Source organism: Acanthopagrus latus, chromosome 23 (genome assembly GCF_904848185.1).
Source record: "Acanthopagrus latus isolate v.2019 chromosome 23, fAcaLat1.1, whole genome shotgun sequence".
Lineage (NCBI taxonomy): Eukaryota > Metazoa > Chordata > Actinopteri > Spariformes > Sparidae > Acanthopagrus > Acanthopagrus latus.
Window position 1 is genome coordinate 9,631,981 of NC_051061.1, and position 26,068 is coordinate 9,658,048.

The 26,068-nt window shown below is 45.0% G+C and overlaps 1 protein-coding gene across 1 annotated transcript; it reads left to right on the forward strand.

The window, feature by feature from the left end:
* Positions 1 to 276: 276 nt before the first annotated feature.
* On the forward strand, positions 277 to 25,554 carry slc9a3r1b (SLC9A3 regulator 1b). The gene is made up of 6 exons (XM_037090179.1): positions 277 to 1,430; positions 16,480 to 16,650; positions 19,150 to 19,303; positions 21,175 to 21,218; positions 23,784 to 23,903; positions 24,106 to 25,554. The coding sequence occupies exons 1-6, from the start codon at positions 807 to 809 to the stop codon at positions 24,241 to 24,243; spliced, it is 1,251 nt and encodes a 416-aa protein (XP_036946074.1). The 5' UTR covers positions 277 to 806; the 3' UTR covers positions 24,244 to 25,554.
* Positions 25,555 to 26,068: the final 514 nt, after the last annotated feature.

The following is a 26,068-nucleotide window of genomic DNA, read 5'->3' on the forward strand; positions in this document are numbered from 1 at the left end:
ACCAGAGTGCAGCAAAAAAAAAAATAGAGAAAAAAGTTTTGGTTACAACGACCTTTCTCAAGACAAGCAAAAGAAAGTAGTGAAAAAAAAAGTTTTGTGTTACATAAAAAATATGACCATAATGAGATTTTTCTAGTGTTGATCAGAGAGCTGTGGGCAACTTGTGCTCGAAATTATCTGAAAGTTAAAACAATTGAACCACAAACTGAGACTATACACAAAAAATGGTTTCATAAGATTATTTAAAAAAAAAAAATGTCAACACTATCCAGGCTCTCGCTCTGCTGTTTTTCCTGGACAGCCTCGGTTTATATTTACTCCTCCATTCCTCTCTGCTTTGCATGAGGCGGCCAGCTGGGCTGGTCCGTGAACGCACCTCCCTCTTCCTGAGTGGCTCTCCTACTTTTTGTCGCGCGCTGAAGGGAGCGCCCGCCGCCGCTGCGTGACTCCATCCAGCCCGGGTCTCAGTCCACAGGGTCAGGACCTGGAACACGGGAGGACAGTCCGAGACCAGCGAGGACTTACAGCGTGAGAGCGGATCAGATCAGACCTCGACTCGTGTGTGTGAAAGTGGGACAAACATCAGCACCGCTTCCCACGGACTAATCTCCCCAAGAAGGCGGGGGTTGGGTGTTTGTTTTCTAAAGGGGTACCGCTCGTTTACTCACGCACACACACACACACACACACACACCCCTCCTCGGCAGCATCCTGAGCAGGTCCTCTGGTCATTTTCTACTTTGAACGAGCAACAGGTTGAGTCTCAGCAGCAGCAGCAGCAGCAGCAGCAGTGTGAAGGCGAGACCATGCCGAGCAAGAGCCAGTGTCTGCGCCCGCGGCTGTGCACGCTGGAGAAGGGGGACAACGGCTACGGCTTCCACCTCCACGGGGAGAAAGGTAAGACGGGGCAGTTCATCCGGCTGGTGGAGCCCGACAGCCCGGCTGAGACCTCAGGGCTCCGCGCCGGAGACCGGCTGGTGTTCGTGAACGGGGAGGACGTGGAGAACGAGAGCCACCAGCAGGTCGTGTCCCGGATACGAGCCACGGCGGGCCGGCTGGAGCTGGTGGTGGTGGACCCGGACACGGAGCAGCTGCTGAAGAAGCACAACATGAAGTGTCTGCAGGAGTACGTCACCGACGGCGTCCCGCTACCTTTCGACGAGGAAGAGGAGGAAGAGGAGGAAGAGGTGGTGGTGGAGGAGCAGCAGCAGCAGGAGGAGGAGGACGAGGTGGTGATGGTGGAGGAGGAGGACGTGGAGGTAGACGGGAAAGAAAACCTGGGTGTCAAAGAGGACGAGGTGGTGGAGGACGAGGTAGAGGAGAAGGAGGTGGTGAAGGAGGAGATACCGAGGGAGTCGACGCCGGTGCCGGAGAGTAACGGAGGGATCCACGGGCACGTCGAGAAGAAGCTGAGCATCAACTCTGAGAAGGTGAGTGAGGTCGAACAACAACAAAAAGTTTCTGCAGCGTGTCACCACTCGCTGTCGCCTCTGTGTCCTCCAGCTTTACTGTGATAATGACTTTAAACCTGCGGAGGGACAGGTGAAGAGGTGCCCTGCGTCTGTAACACCACCGGCTGCTGCACCCACATGCTGCCCGGCTGTGGGCGCGCAGGGTCAGCCGGCTGCACGTGTGCTGTGGGCGAGAGGACGAACACCCTGGCTCGAGCCAGCAAGGATTTAAAGGATAAGTTCAACCAAAAAAAAAAAAAAAAGACATAAAGAAAGAAAATTAGGCCATCATCCTGGAAAGTCAGGAGAAGTTTTGTAGTCCACAAAAACATTTCTGGAAGCTTCACAGGAAAATGGCATCCCCTGAAACAACTGAAGCATATGGGGACTTGTTTTCCTTAAAAAAAAAAAAAATAAATAACCATAAGCAAACGTAAAGGTGCTCCATGTAGCTCACCCAGTGAAGTCCAAGTCTAAAGAAGCCAAAGGTTCCCAAACTGATATGAAAAGATATTATTTACACTCTTTTTAAGCCAAAATCGTCATGGTAGCTGCTTCGCTAAAAGCGTTAGCACACACCCTGTCTGATAGAGCATGCACCAAGGTTGTAAATAACGTCAGATCAAATCAATTTGGGATCTCTGGGCTTCTGGAGGCATGGATTATGCTGGACAAGTGGTATCAAGGTTGTCATTTTTAATTCCCCTTAAGTCCCCATCTGCAACAGTGTTTTGTTGTGAGGCTCCAGAAAAAAATGGTTTTGCGGGCTACGAAACTTCACCGACTCTCCATCAGCTTGTGATAACGACTGACTTCTTTTTCTTGTGAACTCCTCCTTTAAACCGATGCCACCCTCTCTGTCTCAAGCTGCTGAACTGATTGTTATCTGTCTCAGCGCCTCCAAGAGCAGCTCAAGTCTTCTGTCATTACGGCGAGTTGACTTTGTCAAGCAGCAATGACAGACTGCAGCGCCGCACCAAAGCAGGGGAAACACTTTGAACAGACATGGTGTTTGTGCCGCCGCGTCATTTGAAATCAGCCATAACAAATGTCTCGCATTGCTAAAACCTGTCCACAACAAACAACAGGAAATAGCTGGTCTCTTTATATTTTTGTTAATCGCCACAAAATGAGTGAATTTGTTTTCAGCCTTTGATCGTCGTCTGCTAAACATTATGGGCACATTCTCTCTCCGCAGTGGCCACTAGTTGCTGTGTCTGCCCTTTTTTTTTCTCTTGCCATGCTGTCTGTCTGTCTGTGTGTGTGTGTGTGTGTGTGTGTGTGGCTGTGAACTCAGGGTTCATTAAAAAACACTTGAGGAGACGAGGGTCCCTTCAGTCTGGAACATCTGTGCCCCTCGCTGCATGCTGGATGTTTACCCCCGAGGCTGTTTCTGTCCAGCTCTCGTTCTCTCGGCCTATGACTGTAGGTGGGACGGAGGTGGGAAGAAGGGCCACGGTGTGCTGAGACAGCAGCGGATCACGAACAAGAGAGACCCTGTTGTGGTCACGTCTTTTCTCTGTGTCACTCTGTCTAATAGCACGGAAACACACATCGACAAGTGCATCTGATCTGCTGCCCATGTGAGAGGCAGATGGTAGCCAGGCTTGGCATCTGTGTGGTCTAATAGAGACAATATTGTTTAATGATGAAACTGTCGCCGCCCCCAGCAAGCTCAAATGAAAGCTTTCCTGCACATTGTTATAATGGCGGGACCACAAACAAGCATGCGGACTGTGCTGCTGTTCAGTGTGTGTTCGACGGAGGTCAGGGAGGTCAAACAGGAGGAGTTAAGTTCGAGGTTATATTGGAGTAATACCTGTGGTGGGATTAATCTACACATTGCCCTGCACGTTTGTTTGTGTAATGTTGGGATTAGCTTTGATAGATGAGAAGATCACTACAGTAGATCGGTTATCTCCAGTAAATGTGAAGCATGAAGTAAACACAGTCGGCAGAATAATCACCTGTTAAAACACAACATGTCTCTTCCTCACTCAAAGGAGACCCAGTGGAACATGTTAATTAGTGAGCTATAGAGGTGCCGGTCGGCACATTTTGTTATGCAGGGACCTACGAGAGCTAGCTGCTTTCCTCCAGTCTTTATGCTACGCTAAACTAACCCACCAATTCCTCTAAAACCAATCAATGTTTTGCTCAATAGCTGATTGTTGGATCTCAGATCTTACAGTTGGTAGCTTGGGTCAGATGCCAACCATTTGACCACCTAGGGATGAGACTCAACAATCAAATGTCTTTCTCCAGGAAGTTACATTTTGTTGCTTTCAGTGTACAAAAGCCGAGATGTTTCTATTTATTTGTAAGACAGGATAAATGTTAAGAATCGTGCAAATGTTGTAAACAACTTCTTCTCCCCAGCTGTTTGAGCAACTAAACTTTCTATCTAGTGGGCTTTGTTGTGACGACAGCTTGGCATGTGTTGCGAAACTGCGATTACAATTAAGACAAAGGAGGAAATTACGTGAAGGACAATGTCAGTGGAGGAACTCTCACTCGCTGCTTCCTCACATTGTTTTCCTTAGAACAACAGAAGCAGTGACAGCGTTCACGTATCCAGAGCATGCAGTCGATGTTTCAGGTACTTCGTTTGGAGAGAAGGCCCCCACACTTGTGCACAGCGCTTGAGGTTTTATGTTTGTCCGAGGAATATACAGCAATTGTTCCCGTGTTTACTCTCGATGCTCTCCACAGATGGCTTACCGGAGCTGTGGCAGTACCTTTCACACTGGCACGCAATCCAGAGGGGAAGTGGCGTTGCAGCAACAAACAATAGCGCCCCTACAAACTTGTTTTCACCACTCAGATTCTTAATTTCATCTGCCTCCCAGAGCTTGACAAATGGAGCAAAGATCCAGCACAAATCATGCATTTCTGTTCCATACAAGAGCACAGTGTGTGCGAGCCTGAGTTTCTTAGGGACAGACGACACGGCGGAGTGTGAGAGTGTGTAAATTGGACTCGAGAGATGCAGTTTAGAGTCCTTTGTGTCTCTGTGTTGCAGTCAGAGGCACCTCAGGGTGTGTTTTTCACATCGACTCTTTTAGGAATTTTCTCCCTGCATCCTGTCCGGCATTCCTGTGACTGGCTAGTGACACACACACACACACACACACACACACACGCACACACGTACAGTCTTGGAAGACAGCTTCAGTCCAACAATCACACTGACGTCCGCACTCACAAAAGAGGGTTCGAGAGAGAGAGACGCCTTCTCCAGAATCTGAGGAGTCTCTCGCTCACGGTTGCCATGGTTGCGCTGATGTCGTGCGTGCGTGTGTGTGTGCTGTGCATGTGTGAGAATGGAGGTAGGCGAAAGTGAGACAGTGCAGGGGAGGTGTGAAAAAAACTGGAACACGCATCGCTGGAGGTCAAAACATGGAGCGTGGCCCGGGAAGAAAATAGGAGCGGCTGTCGTCATCGTGGAACAAAACACACGCGCGCACAAAAAAAAAACACTTGATCGGTTCCAAAGGTCGCCGTTTTGTTTACCAGGCAGTAAAACTTTTACTCGGCCTTTGCTGAGTGCGGCGAAGTGGTAATGGATGATCTCTCTTTCTCTAACAACACCATGTTACCCATCTGGATCCATCAACTCATCCAGAAAAATAACTTTTAACAGTCTTTAGTTTTTATTGCAATGACTTCAATTCAGTTTGGTTAACTAATCTTAAATCTGGGATTATTCATTGCATGATTTATTTTAAATAAATTATTATATGTTATTACAATATATTAGCCCATCACAAGTCCAGAGAGACAGCTTCATATTTATTTTGTTTAAGCAGCAGTCCAAAACACAAACCCATTAATAGTGGTAGAAAACAGAGAACAACTTCAAAATCGGTTATTTTTGTAGCGATGAAAAGCAAATAATGTCATTAGCTTTGCGGGTCATTATTTAATACATTTTGTGTCATCATATTGCTCCAGCTGTTTCTTCAGTGATTCATTCAGACTGAAGATAGCATGAGAGAGAGAGAGAGAGAGAGTGTGTGAGGGTGAGAAGTTTTTTTTGGGAGTCTCCCTGAATGGGCGCCGGCTGCTTACATAAACACTAATTACAGGAGAAGAAGAGTGCCTGTGTCGGATGAAATTGACCGAGGATAGACGGGATCTGGTACTTTGGCAAGTGTTTGTAAGAGCATGTGCCGTGACTCTCCGGAGGTGTGTGTGTGTGTGTGTGTGTTTGACTCTCCTGTATCTAGACCTCTAGTATCTCTAGTGGCGGCATGGTGTCGATGTGCCTGCTGGTTGTCGCTCCTCTCCTCTAATCTGAGCCTCTAATCTGCACATTCACATAAAACCTGCTTATTAAAGAGCTGGAGGCCTCCCACCGCTGCTTTTCCCCACGCATGCTTGGCTATTTTTTTTTTTTTTTACATAGAAAGCGCGGTTCCTTAACTGCCCGGGACGACGTGTTTTCCCTAAACAAATCATCCTCAAGCTGCTGCGTGGGAGGATTTGGTCTATATTTGTATACACTCAGCTGTACGGCCTTCAGTGCACAGCTTGACAAAGGTCTTTTTTAATTTGCCTGTCTCCTAGAGCATCATGTGTTTTCACAGTTCACGACAATATTTTACTGACCATTTAAAGGATACATTCAACCATGGGTTTCGTCACGTCCGTGTGACATTCCTATCTGTGTGCTGTCATGTGTGCCTATGTCTAACCCCAACCCTCAGGAGAGAATAACTTGAGTTATCAGTCCAGGTTCACCTGATGTAATGCCTTCAGGAATAGCCCATTGATACGATTTTTCTGTTAATAGAATGGACGTCAGCTTTCTCTGATTATTTGTCATGCATCAGAGGCAGAAGTAGCCACACCCTCAGTAACTATTTGAAGCAGGATGGTCAGGGGTGTGTTTCTGGCTGCCTGCTGCTGTCTCTGGGAGTCTTGGCCGGTGCACAGACCCCAGGACGTTTTGTGCTCATTTCCTGTCATTGTTTTTCGGTCGAAGATTCCCCCCCCACCCCGTCGTCTCGATCCTCTTCTCACCCCCCTGGAGTCCCGGCAGCTCATAGCAGGACAGTAAAAACGACAACTGAGGGGTTAGAGAAACTGTCCCACTGTCACTGCGTCTGAGCAAATAACAGCGAAACAGAAAATACAACGCAGCGACACAGACGCCGGTCCAATAGCCAGTCGTTCAAGGTGAATGGTTGCTCAGAGTAGACAGCATCTCCAGCAATGTTGGTTGGTTTCATTGTCATTGAAGCTATTGTAACATTGTTGAGGCTCTGTTTGGATAATGGAGTGCTTGTAAAAGTGTTTGTCTGACAGGATCAGATGCACTCGGTGATTCATCTGATCGGGCCACACATGCTCGCATGACGTTTGCCCACACGGCACATTTTGAACGTTTATATTTGTTTTGTGTGGGTGTTTTTACATTACTGTGTGCACATTTGTTTTTGTGTGTGTGTGTGTGTGTGTGTGTGTGTGCATGTGTGTGTGTGTGCGCGTCTCTGTGAGAAAAGTTTGGGAGTCACCCTTCCCTCTCCTGCTCTCTGTTGATTGTCGGGCGGTGTGTTCCAGGGGAAGCTGCCTTCACGATAAGACGTGGCAGAGGTGGTTCATCGTGTTCCTACGCTCCAACATTTATTTTACATATATAATCACAGATCTGTAAATAACATTTAATCTGTACCAAAGGAAACACAACCACATTCTCATACCTAATGCTGCCCCAGTTACATTCATGTCTTACCACATGCAGCGGTGAGATTCTCTCTACTAAGTTATCTCCGTGTACTGTTTGTTTTTTAGCAACAGGCAGTCTCTACTCACACTTCTCTGCTACAGTTGCTTTCACTGGAGTAGCTGTTTTTGTGTGTATTATGGGCGGGAATCTTGGAGCAACCCATGATACGATATTATCAACGATCGCAAGATAACCACCAGTTTATCACCAGTGTTTTGCAGGACAGTCATGCACTTTCCATTCCAGTATGTGTTTAAGAAAGATCCAAGGAAGATGTAAAAAGGCTTTGGACACACACTTGGTATCATTAGAGGAACAGCGTGTGCCGCAATGCAGAAACATTTAGCCTTTTTGTAGGTGTTTCTGGAACCTTTTTAGTAGCAGACAGTGGAGCGATGACAGGAAGTAAGGGAAGGGAGAAGGTCTGTAACCAAGACATTATGATGTCATGGTCAGCGTCTTAGAGGCCAATAGGACAACGCAGTATTACCTTTTCTAAATGCTAACCGGAGTTCAGACAGCCTGCGCTATTGTTTAAATGTCACGTGGTCAAAAACTGGCAAAAGGCACAAATGTTACATCCTGAGCGAAGAAGGATCCAGTTCTACATCACCAGAGAACAGAATATCGCTCTATTGATTACGTCCTTTCAGTTTTTATCACTTCCGCTCGCCGAAGCCTCTCAGTGACGTCAGTCCAAACAACGGCACCACTGTCCCGTCCCCATGGCCAAGACCACTGTGGCCCAGGTCAGGGGTGGAACCTGAACCCTGCGTATGTGAGTGGGTGGATGTTGGGGTTGCTGGTGATTGGGTCCCATGGGATACTGGTCGGAGAACCTACAATGCCACATTCCAATTCCCTCCCCATTCTGCTGAAGGTTCACCACCCCTGGCCGGACAATGAGCCGGAGGGCCGCGCCCTGCCGAGGGTGGGAGGGAGGGGAAATGACTTGCTGCTCGCCTTGAAATAGACTCAACCCCCCCCCCCCCACCTCCCTTCCTACCCAGTGAGACAGAGATGCCATACATCAAGTACAACCAAGACAGAACAAATGAATGTAAACTGTTGGGACCAAAGTGTAGAAATGTCAAGCCCGAAATACTTAAGATATTGTTTGAACAGTTAATTATGCAGTTTGCTTTTTTGCTGTTTGTTATTTGGTGGTGGTGTTTTGTCTACACTCAGTCCAAAGTTCTATAGATTATAATAACAGTCTCACACGTGTATCTGTTGGCTGAAATATCTCAACAAATTGTTGGATGAAGTGAGATTAAATCTTCTCTGGATATTCTTGGTCCCCAGAAGATGTATGCTAATGTCCTTGGTGATCCTCAAGCACCACAGTGACATTTAAATTTGTGGTTTTGACTGAAATGCCTTGAAGACTGTAAGATGGACTAGCATAAAATTTGGTTCAGAAGATCCTCTTCTGCTCAGGATGAATTGTAACTTTGGATTTAGATTAGCATGTAAGCATTGTGTTAGACCCTTAGTTATTGTGTTTATTCATGTCTGCAATATGTTTCTCTTGTTATTTTGGCTATCAATCAATGTCATTGTGATATTTCCATCAGCCCCAGCTGTTGTGCATATGTCATGATGGTAATACATTAAGACAAGATTGTTAACATAGTAGACATACATGTGAACATACGTGCGAAGCATCAACATGTTATCATGTTGGTGTTAGCATTTGGCTGCAGACCCTGAATGCTGTTCTCTCTGTGGATAACACAACACACAAACATTCGGTACATGGCCCGCAGTTACAGTATGTTGATGTTTTCTTCAGAAACTCATCATTTAACTTTGTACGTGCTCTAGGATAGATATAAGATATACATGTTTCCATTAACAATAGCCTCAGTAAAGCCACACTGCACCTTAAAGAGTAAAGAGAATGACTTTTTCTGAAGGAGTAACTCTCCATCTCTTCGCCCGGCTAACGCCTGCGGCTTCATCAACGCCCGCCACCTACACGCTCCACTTCCAGCTGGATACAACAGGAGGCTGAGAGGTCGAAGCAATGAACTACTGGTGTTTAACGTTTGCTCGTATGCCACCGTACGCAGTGTGAGTGTGACCTCATCGCGTTGTCACTTCTACACGAATTCCGAGGCAGCTTTATTTTCTGTTTCTCTTTCATGATGCATTTTCTCGCACCAGAGAGTGCAGTGCCCTGTGCGCATTTGCGTGGGAGAAGTGGAAGAGAAACTTGAGGTTGTTTAGCTGACACTGGTTTTGCAGGTCTGCGAGGGCGGATGGTCAGGGACAGGAAGACTGGTTGAGGAGATAAAACATGTTGACTCTGTGGTTTGAGGTGGACTCAGTGCAGTGGTGATTTTTAGATAGTATACTTAAGAGTTGGTAAACTCAAGATGCACAAGACCCTTGAGTAAAAAGCAGAAGCTGCCAGCGCAAGGTCTTTCTGGTAATCAAGACCACCCCATTTGGTCTTATCAGTGCATGCACCCCTGCTGTGATGACTGACGTTACTTTTCTATTTTCAGGCCTTCCCCCTAAAGAGTCTATTGTAACGGAAACCCTCAGTGGAACCTTTCTTTGGTGTCTTTTGTAGAGCCAGTTTGTCCCATCCTCAAATGGAAGGGGGGGGGGACAGTAGGGTGCTTTGTTCCCCCCCTCTGCCTGCCTCGCAGCTGGTTCAATGGTCCGGCTTGAAATCCAACACCCCCCCTTCCAGCCTGAAGGAGTGGTGCGCTCCAAACGCTCAAGTCACAAAACTTCTGCTGTGCTGGTTAAAAAGGAACCAGGTTCGCATCAAACATTTATTAAGTCTGCCCCTGAGGCCGTCAAAACTACACATGACAATCACATGGAGCGGGGGGTGGGGGGTGTCAAGGATCTGTCATGTCACTGAGTAACCACGGTGCCTGGCAGTGTGTCACTTTAGTGGTTATTCTTTATGGTGATCAAAGAGGCTGAACTCAGGGGAAAGCTGGCCCTCTCTTATTAGAGCGACGGGGGGGGGATGAAGAAGGAGAAAGAGCAGTACAGAGAGATGAAAGAGAGGCTGATTTAGTGGACATATCTGCATGCACACATCAGCTGAGTCTGTCTGATGTCGTCAGCGCCCAAAAGCGGACATTTGGTTAGGAGGAGCAACGGTGCAAATACGTCAGTCAGGTGTTAATTATAGGAAATTTTTAGCGTGTGACCTTTTTATGTGAAACAAGAAAAGTGTAGTTGGGTCAGAGTGCCAGAGAGCTGCGCAGGAATGACACGAGCCTGCAGCAACAGACGTCCTACACAGAATGTGTGCTGCTTTATTAAGGCCCGCAGTCACACATCAGACCGCTGGCCAAGCATGGGGAAAATATGAAGTAACTGGCCCGCCGCTGGCATCTCCGTCTCACACACACACACACAGACTGCTCCATCCACGCCAGCGACCGCTCACAGCTACAGTGTCAAAGCGAATCAGCAGGAGCGGCCGTGAGATGCGAACCTGCGGTGGCTTAGTCACAGGGTGGCAGCGGGTGATAAACATGATGGATGGTTGCAGTGGAGGTAGTTGGCTGCTTTTTAATGCTCTGCGAGATTATTTGGAAGATGATAATCAATCAGTGTGGCTTGTCAAACACTCACCTGTGGTCTCTGTGCTCCTGTGACCTTTAAGCCAGGGAACATGCACATAAATAATGACATCTAATCATTTTTTAACATGTTTGTGGCATGGTTCTCAGAATGCTGTAAAATGTGAACACACCACGTCCATGTTCCCCTCAGGATGAATTATAATAACTTCAGGCAGTTAGAAACCTCCATGCTGAAAATGGCAAGTTACAGTAACCCTGACCTGGTTGCTGATTGTAGGAAGACAGCAGTTGTTGCCTCTTTTGTTGGGATTCAGCCATTTCAGTGCAAGGGCACCGCTGCTGCATTCTCCACATTGCGTTTCTAAAGACAGTTGGTTTTTTTTCTCTGTAGCAGAATGATGTTGTGTGCAGCCAGAACTTTTTCTAGCACCGACACAGTGCTGTGGAGACACAAGACTACGCTGTGCCAAAGTTCAGCCCCACAGAGCTGCTAGCTTTGCTCATGTAATGGTTCATTTTTTTCGTTGTTTTATGTTCTTCTTATGTGTTATCAGCATAAAATAGAATAATTAGCAAGAGTGTGGAATGTCATCCCTTGTTGCTTTACTCCATAAGTTTTAGCATCTCTTCCATGATAGAAAAATGCAGTTTTTTTTGGCTGACCATGAAAATGCCTATAACATCTGTGACCTTGGGTTTACTGTTTGTAAAGCTGTAATTTGTGTTTAAGTATTCACTGTTTCATTCTAGGCAGCGAAGATTCCTCCAAAAATGGCTTTTTATGGGGTTCAGGAATTCATCGCTTCACTTTCGACTCAACAGAGTAAAGAGAGAGAGAGAGGTGTTGCAGTTACAACAGAGGCCTGCAAGTTAAACTCTGCCACAGTGTCTTATCTCTTGGTTATCGCAGCTTCCTGAAGAAAACCAGAAACACGTCTAAAACAGGGCTACTTTAACCTCTGGGTGTAGAACCTGTAAAATCTTGAAAACACAGAGAAACAAACTGTGTGCTGTGAAGCAGCAGATGTAGTGAGATTTATGAGGCGGCCGGGTGACTCAGAAGTGTGTTTTGAGAATATTAACACGGAGCCTGGTATTGTTTCGGGGCGATTGGTATTCAAAGCAATGACTTATTTTTTTGTTGCCAAAGCCATCGAAGCCTGTGCAGCAGGGATACAAGCCACACTCAGACATCAGCGGACTGAAAGGGACTTCACAGCCGCAGACGTTACGAGCGGAGCTGGTTGAATAGACATGACGGAGTGCAAACAAATATGATGCAATTCTATTCTAGAAAGTGGTTTCCCTCTATGTGGACCGCCCAGTGTTACTCAAGTTTGCATCCACCCAGGTCAGCGTTACTGTTTCAGCATTATTAACTGCTGACGTTCAGTTCAAAGAGTTACTGGACTTTATATCAGCCGTGAATTTCAGGACAACTCGTGATACATTATCCAAGAAAACAATGGTATCATGATACACGGTCTACATGTACCGCAAAGACAGCTCAATACATCACAATCTGTGTCGCCGCAGAGGAAAACAAACTGTAAATAGCTATTTAACATTTCAGAGTGCAGAGTGCGTCCAACGTTTACTCACGACATCATGAGATAAAACAGTGAGGTTAAAACTCACACAGCAGCACACACACACACGCTCTGACATAAGAAAAGTAAACATCCATCGACTGCAAAGAGGGAAATGTGGCTGAAAACAAAAAGATTAAAAGGTACAGTGTGTGTGAAGGTTATTAAAGTTAACATAATTAAAAACTATAACTTGTTGTGAGAAAATAAAATAAAAAATACAACCCCTTATGAAACTATATTGTGTACTTACTATTAAATACACATCACTTTTTCATTTTTTGGTCAAATTTGTTGACAGGTAGCATAATGCTGTATTGTAATACTGATACTAATTATTAAAAACTTAACTAAAACTAAACCACTTAACACTGAAACAAGCAAACCCACCCTGGAACTAACTGATAATAAAAATCAAATCAAATCAAATAATGGAAAAAATGTTATTTTTGCCAAGAGTTATCTCAGAAGTTCACTCTCGTGTGTGTAGAGCAAACATGAAGCTGTTTAGCTCGTCATAAAAACTGGAAACAGGAGGAAACAGCTATCCTGCCTCTGCTCTAAGCTAACAAAACCTGCCTACCAGCATCTCTAAAGCTCAATAATTAACATGTTATGTCTTTTTTATCTGATCTGGAAATGAAAAAAAAAAAAAAAAAAATGGAAAAATGGCGACCAGTGACCAGTTGCCAGGCAACCAGCAGTTGCACCAGGAAGTCACTGGTTCAGACCCAGAGAGATTACGGCACATTAACCCGGTGAAACATACATGATAGTTTACAATACAAGTTAATGTGCGATGCTGTGACCCTGTGATATGAAAGGTCGGTAGAAATAATTCTTCCATGTTTGTGCAACAGTTTGTGTTTTTATCACGTTCCTCCCTCCTTCTCCCCTCTCTCACATCCAGCTTCTTTTACAAGGTGTCTCAGGTTAAGACAGGGTGGATATTAGTACTGTGTCATAGCTTATGTCTATATTCACCGACTGTGACGAGTTGAGTTTCTAATCCATGTCAGATTTGCCTCGTGATCATTTGAAAGGGGCTTGTCGACGCCTGGCTTCTCTTACTAGACGTCAAACGCTCTCATTTAATCCCTACTTTGTAGAGGCGCCTCATCCTCCACATGCAGTCTAATGAAAACCTCCTTTCCCATGATGGTGGGCATGTGTGTTTTTGTGCATATATTTTGTGTGTTTTTGTATATTGATTTCTCTTTCATGTCAGGAAGTTGATGCAGTGCAGGGGGGGAAGCATATTGAGGGAAGATGTGTCAACAGTTCCTGTTCAACACTTCCCCTCCTCAGAGGAAAGTTTGTGTCACAGAGACAGTGTGTTCATCTCGAAACACTATTTTTCTGGGCTAAGAGGAATATTTGACACAATAGAAAACCATTTGACTTTGATCTTTAAGTGATACAGAGGGATAGTGATCATGAGGACGGTTCAGGGTATTTGAGTGTGTGTGTGTCTGGGTGTTTCAGAAGTGCATCAAACTCCAACAAAAAAAAAGTCTTTTCTTATTCCAGATCCATTTAAGTAACATGATTTTTCATGCTTTTATCTTTAAGAAGACTTCAGGAATACTCAAGGAGATATGTTGTTATCTCTCTACACCAGAGATCCTGAGATGGCAGCCATTAGATTGACAGCTCATTTGAGCAGATATGAGCCTATATGTCCGTCCTAGAGCCTACAACAGCCAACGAGTGACCGTGTAGACAAGCGACCCTTTCTCCCTTTCTGAGTGTGATTCAGATTGTATGCTTGGCAGTCACAGAAACCTTTTTTTCATTATTTAAAGATATTAAAATAATTTTTAAGTTATTGAACTGCTGCAGGCCTGCAACAACCAAACTTATTCTGAGGAAGATGACTTATTCTTTCTTTTGTTTTCCCTCCTCATATCATGAGCCTGCACATGCTTTAGGCTCTGAGAAGTCCTCTAAACAAATAAAGTGTCTGAGAGGAAGTATATGAATGGTCCTGAATTAAGCAGACCTCAAGACTACACTAAGCCTGTCTGAAACAAATATTTAGTTTTTCTCGCTGTGCGACACTGTTTTAGGCCAGAGCCTATGAGGCAGAATTATTTGACATCAGTTTGTGTTTACAAAGCGATGTACAGCAGGAACACAAGCACACTGTACACATTTGACGAGTAGCCATGTCCTTGGTTCCCATCCTGTCCCGCTCGTTCAGCAGATTCCACAGATTTCATTCCCGCGTGGAGATTCTTCTGCCCTCCACTCCTCCTCGACACAAACCCTCCTCTGTTGTCCCTGCCAGAGCCTCTCTCACCCTCTCTCCCTGCACAGGGATGCCTGACTTCAGCCGCAGCACCCGATGTGTGTCAGCGAGTCAGTGGATTCGTTGGCCCTCAGTGTTACGTCTGCTTCTGGGTGTTCAAAGCACAGATTGTTGAGAGCTCCCCAACTTCTTCTATCTGTTATCTAATTCCAGGCTTTCATAGGTGGAGCAGGTCAGTATTGAACACTCAAATGTTCTTTCAGACCGACGGCAGCCAAACAAACCATTTACTCAAAGCGGCGATAGAAAAGGCAGCTCTTTTCTGTTCAGCCCGTGCTTTGAATTGCATCTTTCACATTTAAAGAGCTCATAAAAGAGGGTTATATTTGAGGTGTGGGTGTAACACTTGAGAGGATGAAGGACGCGCAATCAGAGATGCCCATGCTCGCATAATCAGTAGCCATTCTCATCGGGAGCACATCTGATCAGCAGGAGAGATGTTTAGCGGGCACTTGACAGAAACGGACACAAAGACGGCCAATCTGCATCACTGATGAGAGCAGACAGCTGCTTGTGCAACTGTGATGCCATTGCATTTAATGGGTTACATCTGCGGAGGTGTGTCACACTGTGTAGTAATTCCCATTATGTTTTCGTTTAAGATATTTATAAAATATGGGTAAGGATCTTTGATAAGAGACAGCAATTTAAAGGAGTACTTTTAAATTGCTGGGTTTTTTTTTAAAATCTCTGATTATTTACTTTCATTTTTGCTAATTTGGAGATAATATATCTTCTTATTAACATTGGTCATGCTTGTTATTCCTGGAAGTGAGACCGAAGGTAACTTGTCCGAGAGTCTTGTTTTGCTGTACTGTGAGAAAAATATTGAATTCCTGTCAGGGGTGGGAGGAGTGTTCTTGTCAGTGCCCATGTCAGGTTGTCTATAAGACAAAAATGTTGAGTCAGCCCACCTCAGTTATTATTATAAGTTAATTTATGTCCACTGATGTTGTGAGGTAGCTTTAAGAAATCAGCGTCTTACCTGTGTTTTCTAGAAAGTGAGTCATTCACTCTACTTATTAATAGAAGTTGTTCATTGTGTCCGAGAGTTCAGTTGACAGAGGGCGGGAGTGCACAGGGAGTGATGTGGAAGGAGTGTCGGGTCAGACTTGGTCACAGTGACAAAGATTATCCCGAGTGCTGCCTCTCCTGTAGCTCCTGTAGTTCTGACCTCTGTGAGGCCCGAGCCATTAAAGCCCCCCTCTGCTAAATAAAGAAACTGCTTCATCCATACAGCGGAAGGGAGGTTCTTAGTTTGAGTTTTTTCCTGGATGACAATACAGCTCTAACTCTTCCTGCCATCCCAGAGCCGGACTGGATGGGATAGGGCGAGTGGGAGGGGGGAGCGGTCAGAGGTCAACGCCCAGGTTCCATTGTCCTCCTCGGAGCCTGGAGCGGGCAGTGCTCGCAGACCACACCGGAACCGGGCCCTTCCTCCAGCCGGCAAGGCCAGAGTCGAGCCGACTGCCTCCGTCCGCCCCCTCCCCAGATTCTCCACGGCAGACCTCCAATCACATGCCTCCGAGACCCTCTTCCTTCCTGGCCAGCAGATTGAAGTCACGTGGAGTCAAACAGCAGCTCGTGATTGTCAAAAACAAACTGCACACACACACACCCCAGCATGCAGCAGCCACCTGTATGTTCAACCTCGGCTTTATATTCAAGGTTAACGAATCACAGGAGCTCTCCGTAATCTTTGTGCCTCTTGTTCTTCCTGAGCACAAACCCATGGTGGAGGTACTTTCAAGAGCGTATGTATTAGTCTGTTGAGGCACGTCACATACAGTGTATTAACACACTGTATCTGTTTTCTTTCCCCTCTCCACTCTTCCAGGAGGTGTCCACCGAACTTCGGCCACGTCTCTGCGTGATCCAGCGAGGGTCTAATGGATATGGCTTCAACCTGCACAGCGAGCGGGCACGGCCGGGCCAGTACATCAGAGCTGTGGACGAGGACTCTCCCGCCGAGAGGGCCGGCCTGCTGCCCAAGGACAGGATAGTACAGGTACTTTAATAAGGTCAATGATAGAACAATGTGGGACCGTGAAGGCAGTAACTCAGTTATAATATGAAGGATATTCAGGAACATTATCATTGTTCAAGTCAGATGATTTCATCCTGTTGAAACCCCTTGAACAGGCTGCCAGAGTTTGGCGTTATGTAAGAGGCATTAATGTACAGTAAGTCCTCGGCAGTTTAAAGGAAATGTACTTTTCAGTTCATTTTCATGAGGAGGAACTGATTAGAGTCATCAGAGTTACACAGAAATACCCGTCCAAATAGTATATCCTGATTAGTCTGCCGCACTTCCGCTCCAAGCAGCCCACAGGGATTTATTTTTGGGACAGAAATAAAGAAGAATGGTGTGTTGCGTAATCAGGCTTCACCTATGAGGTATGAGGAAGAAAGCCTGTTTACTTTCAAAGGAAGTAGGAAAAAAGCAATTTCTCAATATCAGGTCTTAAAATATATAGTAAGTTAACAGTTAATTGGTAGAATAACCAGATAAATCCATAATGAAAATAATCAGGAGCTTCAGTCCTTAAAAGTGCTACTTCAACCAACTACAAAAGTACAATTCTGCTTTAACATAACTGTTTAATATTACACAATAACATTGAGTACTTTTAGTGTTTCACTGACTTGAAGATATATCCTCTGTGGGGTTTTTGAGCAAGGTTTTTACAAGTGGGTCCTCATTTTGTTTGTATGCTGTGTGTGCACGAGGACAGGTGCCGGCATTAGGTAATAAACAGTCCTGCAGCAGGTTTCACAATATTCTGCTCGTTGCCAGTCGGTGGTGGAGATGAGCAAAGAAGTGTAGCAGTGTGCCAAACAAGGCAGAGAAGAAGAGGGCTGCAAGCTAGAGAACGTGGATGTTGACAGTTCCAGATTTAAAATGTTGAGGTTGAAGTCTTAGAGGGCGTATGACACCAGTTTTAAATCCTCAAAGATCCACACTGCGTCTTGGTGAGAAATAGTGTTGGTTTATGAGAAAATTCGAGTCAGAGTCGAGTTGAATACTTACTGCAGCAGAAATATAATCTGACCGATCCACATCCACTAATAATGATTCAGTCCTCCAGGTCTTGTGAATACTGCACTCCGTCAGCCCTTTGCCCAAAGTTAACTGTGTGTTCAGAGGAATGTGAGGTGAACTAACAGCCGCTGTGTGGGGTCTTAAATCCTCCAGACGACTCTGATGTAACTGTCACTGTTAGCAGCCTCACGCCGCAATAATCAGCTTTCTTAACTGGTCAGGGGTCTGCTCTGTGCCTCCCTTCCCTTGTGAGACACGTGTATACAAAAAAAAAATCTGATGTTACAACATGTGTTACTATAATTTCCACATCACATGACTGCGGTTACAATGCAGGATTGTCAAAATAAACTGTGTTTTGTACAAATCTGCAGAAAAGTGTGGCAATAAAAATATGACTGCAATATGTCCGAATGTATGAAGGACAGAGCTGTCACAGTATTTTTACCACACACCACATGTCCGCTTTTCATTTACAACCTGCCATACTTCCACTCATTATTCTAGCCAGCAGAAGCAGCTAACAATAAACGGCTGTGACTCATTCAGCATAGTACATTTTTTTTAAAAACACATTTAACAAACCAGTGCAGCGGCATGTCCATTGATGTGGACAGTCATACGCGCCTCCCCATAAAATAGAAAGAACTAGAGTAAAGTGAAAAGGAAGACGGGGGGATTAAAAGCATGATGGAGTCTCTGAGAGTCTGGCGAAAGGGTTTCCAGTCCCCCACAGGGCCCCAGACAGCCACACCACCCACTGAGGAGCGGGCCTTTGTGGGGAGAGGACGGCCATTGTTACCGCTGTTACTGGCCCAAGCAGCTATTGTCCAGCTTCCTCTGTGGGACTGGCTTAGACATGCAGGTCCACCCTATGACCTAAGCACAGGCACACACACACACACACACACACACACACACACACCCTTTGAGACATTTCTAACGTGCTTTCCCATGGTGATTTTACCCCAGAACCCTCAGCTGGTGTGGGAGGGAGCCACCTGACACGCTGAGTTACTGTATACCAGAGAGTACAGCTGTCACACGTACCACAAAACATGTAAACATGACGGGGAGAAAAATGTATTTAAAGGACAAACTAAACCAACGACTATCATAATTCATAAGGGTGGCGGGACGGGTCAGCACGTTACAGCAATTGTTTTGTAAGTTGGAGGTTGAAAGAATGTGTGTGTGTGTGTGTGTGTGTGTGTGTGTGTGTGTGTGTGCACGTGTGTGTGCACGTGTGTGCGTACGTTTTTTGCGAGGACACACAGGATTTCCTGCCCTGGGAGCCTCTGGCAAGACAGAGTGATAATATTGGCAAAGAAATCCTGACTGATAAAAACAGTTTGTTCACGTCTGTGCGGGAACAAAGACAAAAAAGAAAAGAAAGAATAGTAACTTTCTTTTGTCTAATTTTGAAGGTTGTCCGGTTTTAATACAACACGTTTCCTCCCTCAGGTGAACGGCGTGTCAGTGGAGGGGAAGACACACTCAGAAGTAGTGGCGGCCATCAAAGTGGGGGGGAGCGTGGCTCGTCTGCTGGTGGTGGACCCCGACACAGACGCCTTCTTCAAGAGGTGCCGAGTGAGCCCCACCCAGGAGCACCTCACCGGTGAGAGGATCACTGTTGGTTGAACACACGATGCAGATGATCGTTTCATCTCCTTTCCTCTTCCTCTCAATCCCACCAAATTAAAAGTCTGTCACACGGTTTCTTTTCCTCCCTCCTCCCCCTTTAAATCCTTCCGTCCCTCTTTGACTCTTTAACTTTTCTTTCTCCCTCGGCCAAGACACGCAGACAGAGACACTGAGACACTTCCTGCCCCCAACTTCATGTTGATGCCCTGAGTAGAAAGTTAATCTTTAGACATAAATAGATCAGATCAGACAGATTGGAGTCAGACTCAGGCACATTGTTGTTTGTCAAGAGGGAAGGCTTCAATGCAGATTTCTCTCCTTCTAACTCTCTCTCACAAAAGTCTAGTCAAAAAATCTAAAAAAAAATAATTAGAAAACAATTAGAGGAAGGCCAAATTTTAGCAATTTCCTGAATCTTTCAACTGCATCTTGTCAGCAGATGGAGGTTGTTCACTTGTAATGGAATGGGTTGTTATCACTTGACCAAAGTATGTCACGTCGTCTCATGTCATATAATGCCGTCCTCTGATGAAAGCCAGGAGATGTGGCTGAAAGCTTCAGAAACCTTCCAGTAAGGGGAGCCATGGCTGGACCTTTTTGTCAAACTAATATTTCCAAGGCCATCAAGCTCAATAGACTAAGACACGATTGATTCAGCTGGTTATCTTTTTGCCATCTAGTCCCTCAGAAAAATAAAAAGGTCAGATATGATCACCCCAGGAGCTGACCCTGGGCCTGGTGTACCTACCACAGCCTTCAGGTGGAGCTCTAGTACAGCCTCTGATTCGGTGTCTGTGTTTGAAGGCCGTCCATCCCACAGCCAAAGATCCTCTGGCAGGTGCTGTGTGTCCTTGCGTGAATAAATGTCTATTTTCTTTCCCCCTTTTTTAATATATTTTGTAATTTGGAAATGTTGCCAGGGAAACAATACAGTGAGTGAAATTGAAGATGTTGTGAAATATTTTCCCCAGTGCTCCCAGCTGATCATTAGTAAATAAGTTAGGTCTGTTAGTAAGCACATTACTGCTTCATAATCTCCTGGCCTGAAATGAACATGGGTTAAAAAAAATAATCAAAGGTCCTGCAGGAGAGAGATTCCAGTCAGGTGTTTCCCAGGTAACTGCCTGCACTTCCCATGCTGCCCACTCAGAGGACACCTGCCTACACTGACTCTTAGCTTCAACACACTCGCACACAGCCTCTCTCTGAGCTGGCCAGCAGCTTTGTTTGGTTTCCAAGGCGCTTGCTCCAAGTGGCCTCTCAGGCTGGAGCTAGAACTGTGTTCGGACTTGGAGAGGCTCCTTTCAGAGTCACACACACACACACACAGATATACACAACAGAGACCCGAGGACGATGTGAATCTCAGATTAACTCTGAGGGAGCAGCTGCTATTGCTTCTAATAATCATTAGCTTAGAGACATTTCTGGGCCGTGTGGAGGATCAGAGGGATGGAAGGTAAGGTAACGTGCCGGACCTCTGGGATGATGTTCAGAATGTTCCGCCACAGCTATCTGACATGTGGAGGGATTAATTTTGAGGAGGAGGAGGAGGAGGAGGAGGAGGAGGGGAGGTATGGAGGACCGGGAAGAGCACCATCTCATAGAAGATGAACCATTTGTGAATAATAGATGATCAGCTCATACCAGTGCCATGTAATAGAGTAGGTGTTAGTGGAATGAAAGGTGAGCTGCACAAAGACTCTTGATCTGGCAGAGTGGAGCTTCCTGCTCTGACGGTGCAGGACTAAAGGACTTCATTGGTCTTGACGAGCAGAGGAAGACAGAAGGAGTTGTATTTTTGGACTCTAATGACCGACTCTTGTGTTACTCTCATGCTTGCAGGTCCGCTGCCTGAGCCCGTCATGAATGGAGGGATGGAGGAGAAGGTAAGATTCACCAGCAGCATAAATACCACAGAGGCAAACACAGGATGAAAGAGTGTAGAGCCCATCATTTGGTGTGGAAATCAGCTTTAGAGCAAAGCCAAAAGTAGGATTTGAACTTTGAAGTGCGTGAAGAGCTGTCGGTCTCCCACAGCGGCAACTTCCCTCCTCACCGATGCAGCCTCTCCTTCCTGGCAGAGAGGACGATAACAATGCTTCTGCTTTGAATGCTCTGCGGCTCCTCGTGAGGCCGTCCAGCAGGCCAAGGTCGCGCAGCGATCGAAAGTCACACGCAGCTCTTTTCTCTCTCAGGTGTGGTTTGCCACATCAGAGAACTGAGAGGCTGGTGAAGTGAGTTATAAACCGAGACGTGTAGTGAGCCGACCTTCCTGCGATTGTCTCAGTGTTCTGGTGTTCATTGTACGGTGCTGTGTCGAAAAACCACACCCAGCTAAAACTCCATTAGCTTGGAATCATTTGAAGGTGAACAAGGACAATTGTGTATACAAAATAGAAATCATCCAGGAAATAAAGTTTTTAGTGTGTTTTTAGTCTGGTTAGTTTGGCCTAACATAAACACTGGAAATAGGATAATAGCAAGCCGGGCTCAGTCTAAAGGTAGCACAATCTACCTGTCAGCACCTCTAAAGCTCACCAATTAATACGCAATGTCTCGTTTGTTAATACATAAGCAAATGTGTGTTCAGACATAATATGAAATAAGTCTTAGAGGCAATTCAACAGTGCATAAAGGCGAAAAAAAAGATGCAATTAGACTCAAATTTGTCGGGGATACATGGTGAAACAAGGTGGAAATAAGCAGAGAGACTGGAGGGAAATAACAGAAAGGAGCAGTCTCTGCTGAGTTCTGAGTTTATGTAGAGGCTGAGCTGAAAGCAAACACACTTCCAGTGACACTGTGGATGTGTCCTTCTCTACCTAGCTAGTGTAACATGATGGCTAACATGTACAGCCGGTACATTTGCTGTCTGTGGAAAATAAATATATGAGCAGTCAGCTGCAGTCAAAGTCAGCAAATTACACAAGATGAGAATTCAGTTGACTTTCTATCTGAACAAACCTTAAAAATGACTAATAATCATTTAACGGGGGGGGGCTATGTGCTGGACTGTAGTTGCCAGGCAACGCAGAGGCTCCAGGAAGTTCCGGCTCTCAGCCAAGAAATAGTCCAGCACATACTGACCCCATGAAATGCTGAAATGCTGTTTACACTTCCCATTTATGCAGATAACACAAATAAAGTTTAACAAGTTAGTCAGTGATCTCTGAAAGGTGCAGGTAGGCAGTTACTTGTTCCCTTTGGGCTGAGTTAGGCTCGCTGAAAGCCTGTCTGTGCTAAGATAAGCTAAACAGCAGCTGGCTATAGGTTTATATGTACAGTCCAGAAGTGACAGTGGTACCAGTCATCTTACATAACTCTCAGCAAGACATCAAAATGTCTACGTCTGTATTCCAACAAAAACACAAACTGTGTGTGTGTGTGTGTGTGTGTGTGTGTGTGTGTGTGTGTGTGTGTGTGTGTGTGTGTGTGTGTGTGTTTTTCTAACCTCTCCTTGGTTGTGAGTGGCATCACAGGGATGCTTTTTGAGGTTCTCTCAGGTTACCAGAGTGTCTAGTTCTCAGCTGAACACACTAGACTTTAATGTAAAACAGCAATAATTAGATAGCAATAACTCCAGACTTGTATGAAGACACCAGAACACTAACTAAAAGAAATCACTGTGCTGACCGTGGCTGCTTTTCCTCCCGGAGGCATTTAGCCAATTGTGCAAAGAAAAGCTTGACCTGGGCTTCCCGTTACTGAGGGACCGGAGCAGTCAAGTTACATGTTCCTCGTATTGTTGCGCAACAGATGCTTGTTAAAAGGTTGGAGAGCTGTGAGGTAGGGTGGAGCGAGAGTTCAGGGAGAAGTCGTCTGTAATGGCCGGTGGTTTGCAGTGGGTTAAAAAGTCCTTGAACATGAGTAGGTCTAACTGGCCTGTGTTCAGTGGGGCTGGAGACTTCAATACTGATACTTGAAATGCCTCGTCCTGTAGCCTTTTCAGCACATTCACAACTGCAACATGAAAACTCGGAGATAAATGTTGAATAATTCACCGAAGAAGAGACACAGGAAGAGTGCTCTCAAATTCCACCACTCTCACAAATCATAACAAATTCTTCTACCTGCCCACAGATGTTCTTAATACCTCTTTGCGGTGATTCCTAGTTCAATGAATTGAGGCAAAATGAGACATGTCTGACAGTAAAATTGCCAAGAAAGAACAATCATAACTCACCTTTATTTAGTCTTATGTTTTCTTTTCTAGTTGTCATGTTTGAAATGTCAGATTTCTACTATGCTAAATGAATATTCAACTCAAATGCAAGGCTGCCCCCCTGTGGTGAGGCCTGGTACCGCACCACGGCTGGAAAAAAAAAAGAATACATTTTCCCCAACCTCAGCTCAGTCTTCATGGCAAAATTTTCATGATGTTGTTTGTATATTTGATGTTGTTTTTTTTTTTTCTGAAAGAAGTGATGCTGATGAGCAGTTTCTGTTTCCAGGTGAACGGTAGAGGGGCCAAAGAGGCGGAGAGGGACTCAAAGCTGTCAATCAGTCCATCGCCATCCAATGCCTCTTCCAACGCCTCGCTCACAACCCCGCCTACAAACACCCCACCTGAGGTACGTCACAGGAAATACTCTGAAGCACAAATAAAACATGTTGCATTGAAAATGAAATGACTGCTCCTCTGTATGATATATAATGTTGATAAAAAATGTGGCAGTCCAAGGGAAGCTATCAAACAAGGAAGGATGTATGTTCTTGATGAAACATGTTGACAATCTTCACTTTTTTTGTTTCTCTCCATTCTTTATCGCTCAGGGTTTGATCTCTGAAGCCATCCCAGCGCTCAACCTGTCCCTGCAGCAGGTCAAAGAGCTCGCCCACCAGAAACGCTCCAACAAGAGAGCCCCGCCAATGGACTGGACCAAGAAGAACGAACTCTTCAGCAACCTATAGGCCTCTCAGCTCACCTCGCACACACACACATGCACACACTCACACACAGATTTTGTAGTGATTCTTAAAGAGAGACGTCAGAGAGACATTTTTTAATTGTCATGACACTAAAAAAAAAAGCTATTGGTTACTACTATTGGCTGCAGACAAATCAAAGCCGTTCTGTAAAATATAGTATTCCTCTTATTATTATTACTCTTCATGTTATTATAATCCAGATATTATACTGTTTCTGTATAATGTGCTACTAACAAGAACGATTCGTATGCCAATGAAAGAGAACTGGACCATGTTGAGAATGTGTTTGTGCGCATGTATCCACCATTTTACTGTGTGTGTGTGTGATTGTGTGTGGACCCTGACAGTCCCTGCTGGCAGGAGTCTGACGCCTGTGGAAACGCCTTTTAACGAAGCACTCCTCCGTCTATCTTTTAAAGGTTTATACTAACATTTGAAATGTTTGAAAGTTGTCTTCAGTTAGAAAGACAAAAGGGACCAGTCACGTTAAACCAGCCCGACAATCAGTTCATCATTTATGTTTTTTTTGGCTTGTAGGGATCGTCCCGACACGAGACAGAGTTCAGTTTACTTTCAGGTCATTTATTTCACAATTGTCTTTAGTTTCTGAAGATGACAGATTACGTGTTAGTACAGAAGGTGAAGACGCCGTTATCTCAAGATCGCACGTTCCGTTTGTCAGAGCTCCTTCTGATATTTTCAGATTGCTTTCCTCATAGAGTTATTTCTAACACCGAACCTTTTTGGAATCCCTTATTTGAAGTACTGGCTTTATACTGGAAACAAAGTGGGTTCTCTTATAATGTGTGTATATATTATATATTTCATATTTCATGTATATTTTTACATTTCTGACATAAATCCAAACCCTCCGAAATGAAAGAGCTCATTTTTAATCACGTGTATCCGAACGTTGTATGAACACATGGCGTCCTCTCTTATTGAATGTGAACTAGTTTATTATGAGTAACTTATACTGTCCTCACTTTGCCACCGTGTCCACTGAATGGCTCTTTTCAGTTCACAATTCAAGGATATGGGATATTTTTATTGCTCTGTGACATTTTTACACATTTCTATCAGTGTCTTAAAAAAAAAATCTGTAACTTTGAGATGATGTATTTCTTAAAGAATGTCTGCGCTTCACTAGAGTTAGAATGCATTTTGTCAGGTGTTGAGAATAGTGATGATATTTCAAAATGAATGATGAGGAATTATATGAAGAATTTTTTTTGTAGCCTGTGTAAGAAGTGATTTCTATACTGCAATAAATCTGTCATCACAACAACATTATCACCCCGCGTTTGTTTTTATTCAGAGATGTTGGCAGATAAAAAGCTCAAATGCTGATCGTTGGTTCGCTGTAGAAGTGTGTGTGCGTGTGTGTGTGTTTTTGTATACCGCAGTGGCTAAATGCTTTCAACACTTTTGCCTCTTTCTTAACATCATCACAACCTCCTCCAGCAACAGCATGGTCCTTCCTGTCAGAAACTCTGGACTCTGAGCTGCCCTCTGCTGGATGTGTTGCTCAGCATTTATGCCGACATAAAGGACACATGCACTGTAAGAGATTGATACACACTGTATGTAAAGAGGGGCACAGACAGGATGTGGAACTAAACAACTGTTTCCTTGTTTCCACTGCCCCCAAGTGTCCGGAAAAAGTTAGCTGCTGCAGGTTTAAAGTGGCCATAATGTAGTTATCCTCCAGTTCCATGAATCTGACCCAATTATTGTAAATATGATTCCAAACACTCGCCTCCTCACACCGTTCCTCGAGCTGAAGCCGCTTTATATACATCACAAA